This window comes from Meriones unguiculatus, chromosome 15 (genome assembly GCF_030254825.1).
Source record: "Meriones unguiculatus strain TT.TT164.6M chromosome 15, Bangor_MerUng_6.1, whole genome shotgun sequence".
NCBI lineage: Eukaryota > Metazoa > Chordata > Mammalia > Rodentia > Muridae > Meriones > Meriones unguiculatus.
The window spans coordinates 72,443,338-72,460,223 of NC_083362.1; the positions used below are offsets into that span (position 1 = coordinate 72,443,338).

The 16,886-nt window shown below is 49.7% G+C and overlaps 1 protein-coding gene across 1 annotated transcript; it reads left to right on the forward strand.

Moving 5' to 3' along the window:
* The first annotated feature begins 13,073 nt into the window (after nt 1-13,073).
* On the forward strand, nt 13,074-16,680 carry LOC110552959 (intestinal-type alkaline phosphatase). The gene is made up of 11 exons (XM_060368786.1): nt 13,074-13,213; nt 13,297-13,413; nt 13,526-13,641; nt 13,826-14,000; nt 14,076-14,248; nt 14,453-14,587; nt 14,667-14,739; nt 14,851-14,985; nt 15,059-15,250; nt 15,430-15,543; nt 15,632-16,680. Exons 1-11 carry the CDS (start codon nt 13,144-13,146, stop codon nt 16,009-16,011), a joined length of 1,680 nt encoding a protein of 559 aa, XP_060224769.1. The 5' UTR covers nt 13,074-13,143; the 3' UTR covers nt 16,012-16,680.
* Nucleotides 16,681-16,886: the final 206 nt, after the last annotated feature.

A 16,886-nucleotide genomic window follows, 5' to 3' on the forward strand; every position in this document is an offset into this window, starting at 1 on the left:
AGGGTGGTGGCACACACCTTTAATTCCAGTACTTGGGAGGCAGAGGCTCGTGGATCACTGAGTTCAAAGCCAGCCTGGTCTACGGAATGAGACCCAGGACAGCCAGGGCTGCACAGAGAAACCCTGTCTAAAAAAAAATAAAGGACAGGGTCTTACTGTGTAGCCCAGTTGGTCTCAAACTCCTCCAGCCTCAGTGCTAGGATTATAGGCCTACGTCATCACACCTGTTTGATCTCCTTAGAGTAGGAAACTGTGAAAGGTTTTTTTTATATTTTAAGCAATCAGTCTAGAAATCTAAGGGTTTATTTGTTTGTTTGTTTTGTTTTTTTCAAGACAGGGTTACTTGGGGTTGGAGAGATGGCTCAGCAATTAAGAGCATTGACTCTTCTTCCAGGACATGGGTTCAATTCCCAGCATCCACATGGCACCTCACAACTGGCTGTGACTCCTGATCCAGGGAATCTGACACCCTCACATAGACATACATGCAGTCAAACACCAGTGTACGTAAAATAAAAATAAATTCATCTTTTAAAAAAGACTGGGTTTCTCTGTGTAGCCCTGGCTGTATTGGATTTGCTTTGAGACCAGGCTGGCCTCAAGCTTACAGAGATCTGCCTGCCTCTGCCTGCTGAGATTAAAGGTGTGCACCAGCATGCCTGGCTGAAATCCAAGATTTAAGATTTCATTATTTTATATGTAATCCTTTTTTAAAACCCCCTTTGAGACAGGATCTTTCGATTACGCTATTACAGCTGTCCTGGAACTCACTGTGTAGACCAGACTGGCCTTGAATGCACAGAGATCTACCTGCCTCTGCCTCCGGAGTGCTGGGATTAAAGGCTCAAGTCACTACAGCAGGCTGGTTTTTGTTTTGAAATAGATTATCTTGTAGCCCAGGCTGGCTTTGAACTTGATATCTTGCTGAGGGTGACCTTGAATTCCATATCCTCCCACTCCTGCCACTCCAGTGCTGGGATCACAGGGTGATGCCACCATGCCTACAGTGCCCTTCTCATGTTTTCTTCCTAAGTTTTCTTCCAAAATGGCCCCAATTAGCTAAGTGCTGTAAGCTTTTCATATATTTGGCAAACCTTCCCAAACCCAAATTTCCCCCTTGCTCCAATTCTTAATTGTGTGTGGGGGGGGGGGGGGAGGTTGCCATGCTCCCATGTGCAAATGTACATTCCACAGCACAAGTGTAGAGGCGGGTCCCCTGGATGGAACTCAGACTGTCAGGCATGGCAGCCAGCGAGTGCCTTTACCTGCTGAGCCATCTCGCCAGCCCTTGTCTACAATGAATTTTGGACATTTTTAGAGGGTCCCTAACATCCAAAAGACTTGCACTTGCATGAATGAATTTTTTTGTATGAATGAGCTTTTGAATGCATTATTAATATATGATCCCAAATTGTATATTATAACTCATAAGTCTGTGTCTTAGTTTATATTAACAGTCATAATTATAATGTTAGTCTTTTTTGAGACAGAATCTCATTATGTAGCACTAGCTGACCTGGAACTTGCTACACAGTCCAGATTGGCCTTGAACTCTTGGTGATCCTCCTGCATCTTCCTCCCAAGAGCAAGGGATACAATCACACCTGACAGCGATGTTAAATTTTGTAGGCTGTATAATCATTGTCTTTTATTTTGAACTATCAGATTTTTCTACATCGCTGGTTTTGTTGGGTTCAATTGCTTTATTCTATATCTTTCTGGATGCTTTCTGCATACAATTAAAACCTTAAAGTGGTCGTCTTTTCTGCCTCTGAGATTCTCTCGTATTCTATTGGCAATGCTTGTGTTTGTCTTCTAGTAGAGGGAGGGGAACACCAACCCACCCACAAAAACTTCAACCCAAATTTTACCCTGACTACAAGATGTGCAGGGATAAAGATAGAGCAGAGCTTGAGGAAACGCCCAACTGATGCCTGGCCCAATCAAAGGCCCACCCTATTGGAGAGTGCCAACCCTTGACACTATGAATGATCCTCTGCTAAGCTTGCAAACGGAAGGCTGACAGAGTTGTCCTCTGAGAGGCTCTACCCAGCAGCTCCTGAAAACAGATGTTGAGACTCACAGACAAACTTTGGTTGATGAGTAGGGAGTCTTGGGGAATAGTGGGAGGAAAGAGAAAAGGACCTGGACGTGACAGGAGCTCCACAAGGAAAACAACAGAGCCAACTAAGCAGGGCCCAAAAGGGTTTGCTGAGACTGAAGCATCAACCAAGGACTGTGCGTGAACTGGACCTAGGGCCCCTACAAAGATTTAGCAGATGGGCAGCTCAGGCTTCATGTGGGTCCTCTAGTGAGGGAAATGAGGACTGCACTGGACATGGACTCACTTGCCAGCTTTTAGACCACTTTCCCCTGGAGGGACTGCCTTGACAGGCCACAGGGGAAGAGGACACGCTCAGTCCTGAGGCAACTTGATGAGCTGGGGTGGATGGGAAAGGGAGGTCCCCTTTTCTGAGGAAAAGGGGAGGGGAGGCAGAAAAAGGGTGGGAATGGGAGGGGGCGAGGAAAGGGGCTACAAGGATGTAAAGTAAATAAAATAAATAAATGAAGAAAAAAAAAACTTAAAGTAGTGTCTTCTAAGAAGTTGCCAGGAAAGATGAAGTCTCTGAGAAATGTGAATTTTTAATAACTTTGAACTGGAGAAGAATTTTCTAGAACTCTTTGGCAGAAACTGGTGAGTTCATAAAGCCACTAACTCAATGAACGGCAGGCAGAAAAAGAATTGATAAATGTGAGATTGAGTTCATTAATAAAACAGCTTGGGAATCCAGTCATGGTGATTCATGCCTGTAATCCCAGCCCTGAGTAGCAGAGGCATCAGGATTGCAAGACTGAGGACAACATAGATGTAAATAAGACCTTAAATCTCAAAAGCAGCAACAAGGACAAAATTTAAAGTGAAGAGGAAGCTGGGCATGGTGGCACACACCAGTAATCCCAGTGCTCAGGAAGCCAGCCTGGGCAACATTGTGAGTTCAAGGCCAGACTAATACAATAAACCACGTCTCAAAAGAAAGCAAGGGTGGAAAAGAAAATAACGCAGCTTCAAGTATTCCATGATAGTAACAGAAAACGGACAGATAGAAGAGCTTATCATGTAAGTATTCCCTCAAAAACCAGACGTACTGCTATGACGTGGGTGTGGTTTATGTGTCTTAGCTCTCTCCTTGCTTCCTGTGTTGAAAGCTGTGTAGTCCCCAAAGTGGCCATGATAAAGGAACCTTTAGGAGGTAGGACCTATATACAAGGCCCCGGGACCAATACCCAGCACTGGAAGAAGAGAGGTCAGAAGTGTGGAAGAGAGAAGAGCAGAGGGGAAGCAGGAGAAAGGATGGGAGGCAGGAGGAGGTTCTGAGGGAGTCCTTAAGTCATAGAAGACACTATATCGGGGAACCATTAAGGTAGTTCTCATTGGACCTGAGTTACGTCTAGAAAAGGGGGTTGTTCTGTCTGTCTTGCTTCTCCCCATGCTCTGGCTTCCAGTCTGAGGATATGATCTGTCTTGTGGAAAGTGCTTTTGCTGTTATTAGTGCTATGGGCCCTAAGGTAACAAGGCAAGATAACATTGACACCTCTCTCTTGAACCTCAGAGCCCTGAGCTGCCTTTTCTTTCCTTTTTCTTTTTCTTCTGGTTTTTTTTTTTTTTTTTTTTTGAACTTCTTTCCTTAGTTGCTGGTTTAAGAGATTATTTCTTTTTATTTTCATATGTATGTATGTTGTACGTGATTTGTTGTGGGGCATCCACTAGAGATGACATGGGCTTAAACCAAGTCATTATTAGCCGGCCATCAACTACACCGGGTTTTTGGGATCCCTGAGCCTTTCTTGGGGTGAGCTTTTAAGCTCAAAACCATGTCCTGGGTTGACATACTTCAGTTAGCAAGAACAGGTAGCCAGGCCAAGGTCTGGGGCCTGTCAGGCATACATGTGTATGTGTGTGTGAGTGTGAGTGTGAGCCAGGAGCCGGAGCTCCCTAATGCAACAGGGGGCCTTCCGCCCTGAGCTGCTCTCTCTCTCAGGATGTTCCACAAATGTGTGTCATCCTCTTGCAGGGATATGCTAATTGTCTCTGTATCTGTCCCTGTGTCACAGAACTGAGCATGAGACAAGGCCTCGTTTGTTCACTGATGTGTAGATCAGGCTAGCTGACCTAAGAGTTTTAGGTGATTCTCCTGCCTCCATCTCCTATCTCCTATTCAGGGCCCCTGTCAGTACAGACTCGTGCACTGATGTTTGACATTTTCCTGGGTTCTGAGTCATAAGGTGCAGCAACCATTTCACCATGGAGTCATCTTCCCATCTTGTTTTTTGTTTTGTTTTGTTTTGAGGTAAAGTCTCACTCTGAAGTCAAGCCTGGCCTCAGACTCTCAGAAATCCCCTGCTTCACCCTGACCTCCACCAAGAGCTGGAGGTCTGAGCCTCCACAGCTGAGTCAAGCTCATTTCTTTGGGTCCTTCACAGCAGCAAAAAGAGTAAAGCTAACACAGGCCTTTGAGTTCAGGGGCTTGTGTCAGTCTTTGGTTAACATACTGGCTTTAAAGTTGTTGATCAAACAAGAACAAGAAAGTGTTCAGAATTGCCCTTCTCTGTTTGACTTGTTGAGACTGGATCTCTATGGAGCCCAGGCCGGCCAAAACCTCAGGGTCCCAACACCTCTGCCTCCTGAATATTGAGGAGTATTTGCATTTAGTGTAAAACACATGGGGGATGGACACACTGGACTTGATGACTGGATAACCTTAGATTTTAAAGTCACAAAACTGTAAATCCATCCAGCGAACAAATACATTGAAAAGAAATGCTTGACATGTGCGCATATTCAACTTTGGATTACAAACTTATTTGTACTTATTTATGTAGTATGTGTGGTGGGAGTATACAAATGTTCCATGGTTCTTGTGTGACCATCAGAAGACTTTTTTTTTTTTTTTTGAGACAGGATTGCTCTGTGTAGCCCAGGCTGGCCTAAAGGCGAGTGCCGCCAACCCTAGTGGCCAGAGGACAATTTTTGAGGGCTGGTTCTCTCCTTCCACCTCTGGGTGTATGGGTTCAAACTCAGGTCCTCAGGTTTGGTAGAAAGAAACCTTTAGAGCTATCTTGACAGCTCTCTTTGCTTTTGTCTTTGAGACAGGGTCTTACTGTGTAGCCACGGCTGGCCTGGAGCTCACTATACAGACTTCTGACTCACAGAGACCTACCTGCCTGCTTCCAACTCCTGGGTGCTAGAATTAAAGGCGTGTGCCACCACGCCAAGCTTTGCATTTTTGATACTTGACTGATTCTGTTGACAAAAATATAATGGTATGGGGTAGAGGAGGGCTGCCCGACAGCTGGCTTTAGCTTTCTGCACCAGTTTTTAGACGTGTCGTGGTTTGCCCCTCAGAAGTCCTGCAAAGGCTCCGTGTTGAGTCCTCAGTATAGCAGCACTCCCTGGGGCTCTGTTTCTTCAGCATTTCATGACAGAGTCTCCGGTAGCCCGGCTGGCCTTGAACTGGCTAGCTAAGGCTGACTTTGAACTCCTGATCCTTCTGCCTCCAAGTCCCACGAGGAGGCAGAGGATTCAAGTCCAGTCTTCCAGGAAAAGCTTTTGAAAGGGGGTTGTATCATGAGGCTCTGACCTTAGCAGGAGGTTAATCCACCGATGAGTTCATAGTTTGGTGAAGTCACTGGAGGAGTTAGGCACCCTGTAGTTGGAGGCGGGGGTCCTGGGGGGTGTACACGAGATGGCTGTATCTTGTCCCCGTCCAATCCCTGCTCTCTTTCCCTTGGTGCTGCATGGCCGCCATGAGATCAGCTTTAGTTACCGCACCCCCTGGTGGCTCACACTTTATCCCAGGGGGGATAAAGCTAGAGGATAGACAGGAGATGGAAGCCAGTCTGGTCTCCACAGCGAGTTCCAAGTCCGTGCAGGCTGCAGTGAGAGCTTGTCCCAAATGATGATGATGATGATCTTTTTCTCAGCTTTTTTCCATAGCAATGAAAATCTAAATAACACAAGGTGTGTGAAGAGAAACTCAGAAAAACCTCTGCATTTTGCTGGTTTTCAAATTTCTTTACCTCAAAACAAGTCACATGCCAAGAACATGCAGACCAGGCAGGTAAGATGGCTCGGTGAGTAGAGGCAGTTGCTACCAAGCCTGACAACCTGAGTGTGACTCTGGAACACACATGAGAAGGAGGAAAGAATGACTGCAAGTAATCATCCTCTGACTACTGTGTGTGCTAGGAGCACACGTACACACACACGCGCACACACACACACTGGAAGAACAATTGTCAAATGTGAATCCGAGTATCTATCTAGGGTTCTCAATTTGTTTGTTTGGGCGCGTGGATAGAAGTGAGTCATGCTGGACAGTCCTCTCCCACTGACCCAGCCTGAGGCACACTGTTTCTATAGGAGATGATGAATGTATGTGGAAACATGAGAAAATGTCCCGACGGGTCATTTTCTAAAATGCGTGTAAAGATGTCATCTGCAAGCCATGATGTAAAAAAAGTCCAGAGTCACTTTGGTCATGTATTCCTGGAAATTAAGGTACTTGCTGGGCATGGGTGGGCATGCTAGTAACCCCATGGCTGGTCTGGCATTCACTATGTAGACCAGGATAGCCTCAGACTCACAGAGAGACCCACTTAGGTCCGTCATGGATTAAAGCTATGTGCCACCACACCAGTCAAGACCCCATTTTGGTGGCACCCCCAAAACAATGACAAAATACAACAACTAATTAGGTTGATCTGATGCATTGAATTAAATGGGAAGTTGTCGAGGAGTAATGACAAGCCTGGTGAGTTGAATTTGCATAAGTGTATTCTAATATGTGTCTCAGGTAAATTTGCATAAGTGTGTTACTAATGTATGTCTCAGAAGGTGGACAAAATTCATACAGATCTGATACCCTGGCATACTATCAGCCATAGTTTGTTATCTTCAAGCATATGTGGAAGAAATAAGTGAATTTCCGCTTTCACAGATGGTTGATTACTCGGTAATTTCCCAAGCAGCCATCAACCTAAAGTGTTTTGTTCTCGAGGAGACCCTCAGGAAGGGTCTCTGATGACTTTAAGATGGAGCCACGAAACTCTGAGAAGTCCCAGGATGTTCCCAAGAAACCAATTGGTTCTTAGACCCAGTAACCCAACGGGGAGCAGAGCAAGAGTTCATTAGGGCCAGGTGTGTGGTGTGGGCCAGATCTCAGCACTCAGGAGGCTCCAGTTCTAGCCTGGTTCACATGTCTAGAATGCAGGTTATTAGATACCAAGAAAATACTTTAGTAGATGTTTTTCCTTCCACTTTTTTTCTTTTCTTCCCTTCCCTTCCCTTTCTTCCTTCTTTTCTTTCTTATTTTCTGTCTGTCTGTCTTACTTCCAACAGGCTCTCCTGTATCCCAGGCTGGTCTCAAACTCCTGATATAACCAAGGGCGACCTAGAACTGACCTTCCTGCCTGTGCTTCCTGCGTGCTGAATTATGGGTGTGCACCACTCGGGTGTAGAAGGTGTTGGGGTTAGCTCCAAGGCTGCTTGCATGCTGGGCAAGCCCTCAGCCTACTGAGCAGTATCTCCAGTCGGGTGGCCCCTCCAGTTTGTTTGAGTTTTTTGGGGTGTAGGGAGGCAGGTCTTCATGCTATGTCAGCAAGTTCTGGGCTTATGTTTGAACACTTCGTCCTCAGCTGTTGATGCTGTTTGGGGACAGTGTGGAACCTTTGGAACGTAGGGCCTAAGGAGTGGATCTAGGCGAGGCGATGAGACTTGCAGTGTCTAGCCAGGCCTGATTCAGGTCCTCTCTTTGTTTCCTGACCTTCCATGACGCGAGGAGCCTCCTCCACACACTCCTGCCATCAGAAAGTCTGCCATTCCTTGCCTGCCACAGCGGATTGTATCCCCTTAGGCCCTGAGCCAAACGAAGCCTCTTTACCTTTAAACTGTTTCTGCTGGTGACAGCAGTGAGAATGCAGTGTCCGCATTCAAAAGAAAAATAAGTGGTGTCAGGTGTGGTGGCACACACGAAGGAGAGACAGAAACCCCTTAGGCAGGTCTGTGTGAGTTTATGACCAGCCTGATCTACAGAGCAAGTTCCCGGCCAGTCTCAAGAAATAAGAAAGCAAGCAAACAAACCCATTTCCTGTGCCCTCTCAGCTCATTCATTAAGTACCTCCTCCCAGGAGGAGGCGTGACTCGCTGGCACAGGGCTGGCCCAGCATGTGCACAGTCCTAGGCTTGGTCCCCAGCACCAGGAAAAATAAAGTAAAATTGTAGAAACAAAGCACGGTGTGGTGGGACCCCTTCGCAGCCTCAGCAGTTAGGAGGGAGGGGCAGGAGCGCCAAGAATTCAAGGCCATCCTCGACTTCATAGCAAGTACGAGGCTTGTGCTATATGAGGCCTTTCCTCAGAGAATTAGTAGGCGCTGCATATGTGGCTCAGTTGGTAGCGTTTGCCTAACATGCTACGTCCTGAGTGTGATCCTCAGCACTGAGTGAACTTGCCACAGTGGCACATACCTGTAAGGCCAGTGCTTGGGAGGGAGGTATAAACTCTCAGAAGGTCAAGGCCATCTTCAGCTACATAGTAAGTCTGACACCAACCTGGAGTATGAATATCTTAAAGTAAATAAATAAACACATAAAATGAGCCAGCTTTGAATGTGGGTACATTCCTGACTACCTGTCTCAATAAAGCCAAAAATGAAGAAACACTAAATAAATAAATGAAGGCTAGTAAAAGTACTGGACTCCATAACTCATAGAATAGACAAAATGCTACAAATTGTGGAAAAATATTGTGGCTTTTCTAGTCTCATCCTGCTACAGTTGTTTATAACTGATGCTTGCTCCTGAGTGGCCCATACTCCTAGGGATACAGGAAAAGTCAGCTGGTTTGTTTCCATCCCTTGGTGGGCTGTTTGGACATTTACCGAGGAATCCTTCCTATCATCATCCCATCGTGTACTTGTCATGGTTTGTTTTGGTTAGAAGCTTTTCCACCCGGGGCCAAGCTATCAGGAAACTTGTTTCCTGGTGAACTCTGCAGAGACTCCGCGCTCTACACTCATGATAAAGGTGTTCAGTAAGGCAACATGAAGATGATGGCGTCACTATTAACCAAATCAGCCCTAGTCTCCCAGAAAGGCTGGAAAGAACAGATGTACTTTGGTCCTGAAAGTGGCAAGGTGTCATACCGATCAGCCACATAAACAGGTGGGGTGCTTCAAAGAATTACATTTAGTGAAAAAAAATCCTGATCCAAAGGATGACAAAGGATTTCATTCTGTTGGCACAATTTCTAGGAAATGACAACATTTTAGAAGAGAAGGGCAGGTTACTGGGTTAGGGGTTAGGAAAGGGGTGGGGGAAGCCAGTGAGTGTCAGTAGAGGGGTCTTGTGGGTTTAGAGATGTGAGGGAACTTGGCCACAGTTGTGCCATGAACGCACTCAGGTGATAAAGCTGAAAAGACGCTGGGCGTGGTGGAACACACCTGTAATCCCAGCACTCGGCAGGCTGAGGTGAGCTCACAAGTTCCAGGTGTCTGGGCTACACAGAGAGACATCCTGTGGATTAAGAAGGAAAGAGAGAGAGAAGTGCAGGGAGGAAGGGGTCAGGAGAAATGGCTCAGTGGTAGAAAACTTGACTGGGTTCTTAGCACCCAGTTCAGGCGACTCACAACCACGTGTAACACTTGGAGGGATCCCGCATCCTCCTCTGGTCTACACAGAACCCTGCACATACCTACACACAGACACACACAACTAAAAGTGAAGATGAAGATCTCAACATAAAGGAAGGAAGCAGGCTGAGCAGAATATCACATCCCCACACAAATCCACATATGTAAAACTAGGGACGTGAGCACTGCATCTGAGGATTGCTCCGAGGGGAACTTGGATAAGTCCCCTGCCCTTTCCCCTAGTCCCTGGTGGTCAGCTCATCTTATTCTATAAATAGCTATAAATAGGAATCTACAATTATGCCATCATTACAATCTCAAAGGGGGCTAGAGGCCTGCAAGATGACTCAGCAGGTAAAGGAACTTGCCGTACAACGTTAGGGACCTGAGTTCAATCCCTGGAACCTATATAAAGGTAGCAGGAGAGAACTGACTCCAGAAAGCTGTCCTCTGACCCTCACATGGCATGAGCACCCACACAAGATGATGAGGAGGAGGAGGTAGAGGAGGAGGATGGTGGAAAAAGAATAAGAGGAGAAGCTAAAAAAATTTTTTTAAGGTATGTCATAGCTAAGCCTTTCTGGCTGACACTCACTGCAGGGTCATGAACCTTTAACCTACAACTTGATTTTTTTTTTAATTAATTGATTAACAGCTTGTCCGGTAGCCAATCACCCTGAACTTTAGCCAAGAATTTCCCTCTCCCAGCACAAATACTTAAGGAGGTGGAAACTCTAATTACTCTGATTTCCTCATTTAATATCGTGGCGTGGATAGAATTATCATTGTACCCATAAATATGTGCAATTATTGTATGGCAATAAAATCATTTATTGATAAACTTGACAAAAATCCTTTTTCTAGCACAGCATGCCAACACAGGAAGTAGAGGGAATGATCAGAGCTCTGGCAGGAGGCAGACAGGCTCACCTGGAGGTCTGTTCTACAAACGCGGGTCTAAGGACTCCACATGTCTGTTCAGCACGTGATCAGCCATCTTGAAGAGCTGAGACACGGAACCTGTTAGACAAAGGCTCCTCATCTCTCCCACCCCCCAGCCTTCTTTGCTTTTTCTTTTCTGTTTTCATGGACTTTATTAAACTGAAACATTTAAAAAAAATATTTTCTTACACCCCACCCATTTTTATTTTATATGTATGGGTGTTTAGGTGTGCATGTCTGTGCAGTGTGTGTGTGTGTGTGTGTGTGTGTGTGTGTGTGTACAGGGCCTTCAGAGGTCAGAAGAGAACACCGAATTCTCCTTGAGCTGGAGTAACAGACATTTTTTTTCATAATTTATTTATTTTAACTTTGTGCACATTGTTATTTACCCTGCATGTGTGTCTACGAGTGTCAGATCTTGGGTTTACAGACACTTGTGAGCTGCCACGTGGGTGCTGGGAATTGAGCGTGGGTCCTCTGGAAGAGCAGCCGGTGCTCTTAACATCCGAGCCGTCTCGCCAGCCCTGGAGTAACAGACTTTTGTCTGTTACAGGCTATGTGGGTGCAGGAATCGAATCCGGGTCCACTGGAAGAACAGCCAGTGTTTTAACCACCCAGTCATCTCTCCACCCCCTCATTTTATTTTTAACTACATGTATGTATGTGAGGAAATGGCTACGTGTGTGTGTGAGTACAGGTATCCGAGGAAGCCAGCAGACCCCTCAGAACCAGAGTGACAGGCACTTGTGTCTTGATGTGAGAGCTGCAAACTGAACTTGGACCTTTCGCAGGAACAGGATGTACTCTTAACCTCTGAGCCATCTCTCCAGCACCCCATCATTCTTACCTACGTAGATTTTATGTCTCTTGGTAGCACCTGAGAAGGGCGAGGAGGCAGAGTTTGTGTTGTTGTGATGGGCTGATTACATTTAGCACAATCTTCTCTGGCTCAGCCACACTGCAGCATGAGTCAGGATCCCGTTGGCTTTGATTTTGGTTGGTTTGAGGTTGTTTTGGTGGTGGTTATGGTGGTTTTACTCATGGTGCTGGAGCTTGAACTCAGGAACCTTATGTGTGCTGGGCGAGAACTCTGCTACTCCCCCTTCTCTCTCTCTTCTCATGTTGGCTTTTAAAATCTTTATTTTTGAGAAAGGGTCTCACTATATAGCCCTGTCTGACTTGGAACTCAATATGTAGGCCAGGTTGGTCCCAGACCTACAGAGATCCTGCTGTCTCTGCCTTCTGAGTGCTAGGATTAAAGGTGCTCATCATGTTGGCTACTTTGAACTCCTGATCCTCCCGCCTCCAGCTCCTGAGTTCCACACTTACGCTTGGCAGATTCCCTTCCCGTTTCAGGCTAACGATCTTCAGTTACTTATAGGGAGCATTTGTTTGTTTATCCATTCATCCACCCAAGCATGCTTGGGGTATAATTCCATTTTCCATTGCAAAAGCAAAGTAACTGATGGTGGGGACTGAATTTCAAAAGTAGATTCCTTTAAGCAGGTTTGAAAGCCCAGTGCCCCGCTTACATGCGCTTGAATCTTATAAGGGTCCCCTTCACTGCGCAGCCTCATGCTGTGGTCACAAGAGACAGAGAAAGATCCCAAGGGAGCCAGAAATGAAGGAGAGGCCAGTCTTGGTCTTTCATTATGACCCCTTATAGTGGGAACCAAGTGGGATCTCATGAAAAATACAATAACCCTTTCTAAGAATATAACCCCAAATGGCCTTGTTGCCTCTGCCTTCTACTTCCTAAGTGTCCCAGCTTCATCACTACACTAGGGACCAAGCATGCTGTGTGTGTCCCTGTGACACACAAGCTCCAACCATATGCAAACCATAGTACATGGCTGCTCCAGTTTGTGTGTGATGTTTCTCTCAACATGGAAGGTAGAGCTCTGTCTGCAACTCCATTTTAAACAAATAACAAAGTGGAAAAAATTCCAAGTTCTTGCCCAGGTCAGGCTGAGAGGCCAGATGGACAGCAGGGCTTTCCGTGTGCCTTGCTCCCTTTGTCCTGTGGCTCCTGGTTGCAGGAGGTCAAAGGCCCCTCGTCCAAGCTGTGTCCTTCCAGACCCATCTACTTCTAGTGCCCAGAACAGAGCCTAGTCGCCCTGGTCCTCAGGAGCAAGAGTGATGTGTCTATAAGGACATGGTGGCTGGGCACCCTGGCAGCTGGGGACACAAGCTCCTTGCCCAGAGGGCAGCTGTGTAGCCTCCCACCCTACCTGGGGAGGACACCTGGGGTTCACCTGGGGCCTGCTCTGCCAGGACCCCTGGCCCAGGCTCAGTTAGACACACCCTGACATTTTTCTCCAGCAAGCAGAAGTTCAGTTCAGTTCACAGGGCAGAGGTGGGGCCAGGACAGCCACTTCGATCCAGGGGAGGGACATGGGGCTGTTTGTTTAGGAACAAAGTCTTCCCCTATTTAAGTCCAGGCAGACTGTGCCTTGGTTGGTACCCTACTGTCCCAGCTCCTCATCCACTGCAGTCCCTCCACTGGCCCCAGCTATGCAGGGAGCCCGGGCGCTGCTGCTGCTGCTGGGCCTCAGGCTACAGCTGTCCCTCAGTGTCATCCCAGGTAAGGCGACTCCTCCAGGTGCACACTTCATTCACACACACGGGCCTCCAGTCTCACCCTGTCTCTGCTATCCCCTTGGCCAGTGGAGGAGGAGAACCCGGCCTTCTGGAACCAAAAGGCAAAGGAGGCCCTGGATGCTGCCAAGAAGCTGCAGCCCATTCAGACATCCGCCAAGAACCTCATCATCTTCCTGGGGGATGGTGAGTGTGAGGCCTGGTCACCCTGGGCCCTTTCGATTCAGGCACCAAGGTCACTGATTGGTCCAGGCAGTTCTGGGGTTCAGTCCCAACCAGGTTGTGTCTGCTCCTTCAGGGATGGGAGTGCCCACAGTGACAGCTACCCGGATCCTAAAGGGACAAATGGACGGTCATCTAGGACCTGAGACACCCCTGGCCATGGACTACTTCCCATATATGGCTCTGTCCAAGGTGGGTACTGGGCCACGTTTCTGGGATGTGGGGAAGAGGCTAACAGTGACCTGGGCAAAGGGTGACCGAGAGAACCCAGGAGATCTATAGCCCAGTTAGGGGTCCAGCATAACGAGCAGGCCCCAGCTTGGGTGAAGAAATAAAAGTCTGCTTTGAGCCCAGCTGGCAGTGTCTCTGTCCCCAGACATACAGCGTGGACAGACAGGTCCCAGACAGTGCGAGCACAGCCACCGCCTACCTCTGCGGGGTCAAGACCAACTACAAGACCATCGGTGTGAGCGCAGCTGCGAGATTCGACCAGTGCAACACCACATTTGGCAACGAGGTCTTCTCGGTCATGTATCGGGCAAAGAAAGCAGGTGAGCTGGGGCCAGGCTCGGGGATGGGGCGGGCCCGGGCGCTGGAGGTCTCACCACGGCCTTTGGCATCTTCAGGGAAGTCTGTGGGGGTGGTGACCACCACCAGGGTGCAGCACGCCTCCCCAGCGGGCACCTACGTTCACACCGTGAACCGCAACTGGTACGGGGACGCGGACATGCCCGAGTCAGCACTACAGGAGGGCTGCAAGGACATCGCCACACAGCTCGTTTCCAACATGGACATCGACGTGAGGAAGAAAGGGCCGGGCGGGGGCTGCGGGAGGGGCGGGCCCAGGCACTGAAGTCTGAGCTCCCTGGATGGTCCAGATTCCCGGAGGGCTGGGGGCAGTTCCCATAGACCCGATGGGGAGCTGGGGACTGGCCGGAAAAGGAGGCGGGGTGTGTGTGTGTGTGTGCTAAATCTCACCTTCCTTGACCCTCTCTGGCCACAGGTGATCCTTGGTGGGGGCCGAAAATACATGTTCCCTGCGGGAACCCCAGACCCCGAGTATCCAAATGATGTGAACGAGACTGGAACCAGGCTGGACGGCAGGAACCTGGTGCAGGAGTGGCTGTCCAGGCACCAGGTGAGGAGGTGCTCAATGGCGACACAGCAGAGGCCAGGGGAAGGGCTCTGGGCCTTAGCAATTGTTGATGTCCCTTTAGGGATCCCAGTATGTTTGGAATCGTGAGCAGCTCATTCAGACGTCCCTGGACCCGTCGGTGATGCACCTCATGGGTAATGGCCCCACGCTTCCCACGCTGGTACACCTCAGAAGGCGACCCTGAGCATGTGTGTGTGAGTGCCACGACCCCACCACCGAGCTGGGTGGTTTGTTTTGTCCCTTAGGCCTCTTTGAGCCTGTAGACACAAAATTCGAGACCCAACGGGACCCCTTGATGGACCCATCTCTGAAGGACATGACGGAGGCAGCCCTGCGGGTGCTAAGCAGGAACCCCAAAGGCTTCTACCTCTTTGTGGAAGGTGAGTCTCCAGGCGCCCGTGAAAAGAGGGGACAATGGACAGGGACAGGCTGGAGCTCACTGGCTTCCTGCAGGGGGCCGGATCGACCGTGGTCACCACCTGGGCACAGCTTACCTGGCGCTGACCGAGGCCGTGATGTTCGACCAAGCCATCGAGAAGGCCAGCCAGCTCACCAGCGAGAGGGACACGCTGACCATAGTCACCGCTGACCACTCCCACGTCTTCTCCTTTGGTGGCTACACCCTTCGAGGAAGCTCCATTTTCGGTAGGCCGGGGGCAGCGCAGGTGGTCGTCATGCACAGAACTTCCTCTCTCTGTTAAACGAGCAGAAAGAGCAAGAGCGCCTGCCTCGTGGGGATCTAGCAAGCACTGAGCCGGGGCGGGGGGGGGGTCGTCTGAGCATCAGTCCCGGGAAGGACAAGGCGTCTCCCCTCCTCCGTGCAGGGCTGGCCCCCCTCAACGCTCTGGACGGCAAGCCCTACACCTCCATCCTCTACGGCAACGGCCCCGGCTACGTGGGTACAGGCGAAAGACCCAACGTCACGGCCGCCGAAAGCTGTGAGTGCGGTGGAGGGGCTTGTCCGAGGGTCGGGCGGGAGGGGGGGCTCGGTCGTTGACCCGCCCCCTGAACCGCTTGTCCCTCCAGACAGCCCCTCGTACCGGCAGCAGGCGGCCGTGCCGGTGAAGTCGGAGACCCACGGCGGGGAGGACGTGGCCATCTTCGCGCGCGGCCCGCAGGCGCACCTGGTGCACGGGGTGCAGGAGCAGAACTACATCGCGCACGTCATGGCCTTCGCGGGCTGCCTGGAGCCCTACACCGACTGCGGCCTGGCGCCCCCTGCGGAACAGAGTGGCGCCGTCACCCCAGGCCACTCCACCACCACAACCCGCCAGACCACCACCCGCCAGACCACCACCCGGCCCACCCAGAGCAGCGCCAGCAGCCAGGGCCCAGCCACCGCCCCGCTGGCCTTGACGCTTCTGGCCGGAATGCTGCTGCTGCTGGGAGCTGCCGAGGAGTTCTAAACTCCAGCTCGGCCAGGCTCCCCCGTCCAGGTCCAACCCCATCCCGCCCGGTTGCTTCTCTTACCCTGACCTCCCACTAACTTCTCCTCATGACCTCCCCGCCCCTGCACCCTTACCCAGTGCTCCCTACCCCCAAACCCGCAGAGCTCCTCCTTCTTGAAGCAGCATGACAACCATGGCTCAACCCTCCTGGAGCAGTCTGGACTCTTTTTTGACCTCAGCCACCAGCCCCCAGCGAAAAAGAGGACTCCAACAAAAATGTGTGGAGGACCAGACATGCCCCCACCCACTGGCACTCTCACCAAGCTTGGATGCGCACAGGCTCTGGGTTATGTACCGGTCCAGGAGAACACAGAGCCTGAACTCCCACCATTCCTCAAGCCAATGTGCCCGAAAGAAAGCTGCTGTGCTGGTTTGCCCAGCCGGCCTTTGGCATAGACCTTCCCGGGCCTTACTGGGCCAGCTCCACACCCAGGCCCTTCCCGGGCCCAGCCATATCATACCAATCTTCCCACTTCTATCAGGCAGTTAGGAAATTCAAGGAACTGCCTCCCACCCTCCCAGGTCCTCTCGGTCTGCACCTAAATTTCTGAACTAAGGAAAGTCCCTATCGCCCAAGGCCTGTGTTCTCCTGGAAGAAACAAATCAATAAAGTGTTATGCAATGCAATGCCAGTGGTCGTTTTCCTTCTCTTCAGTTCAAAACCAGAACCCAGGGCCTGCTGCAAAAGTGCTCTGCCACTGAGCCACATTCCCATGCTCTAGACATTCCTCCTCCTCCTCTTCCTCCTCCACTTCACCCTTCTCCTCCTGAGACTCTGCAGCGGAAGCTGGCCTCATTTCTGGCAATCCTCTTGTGCAGTCTCCCGGATGCTG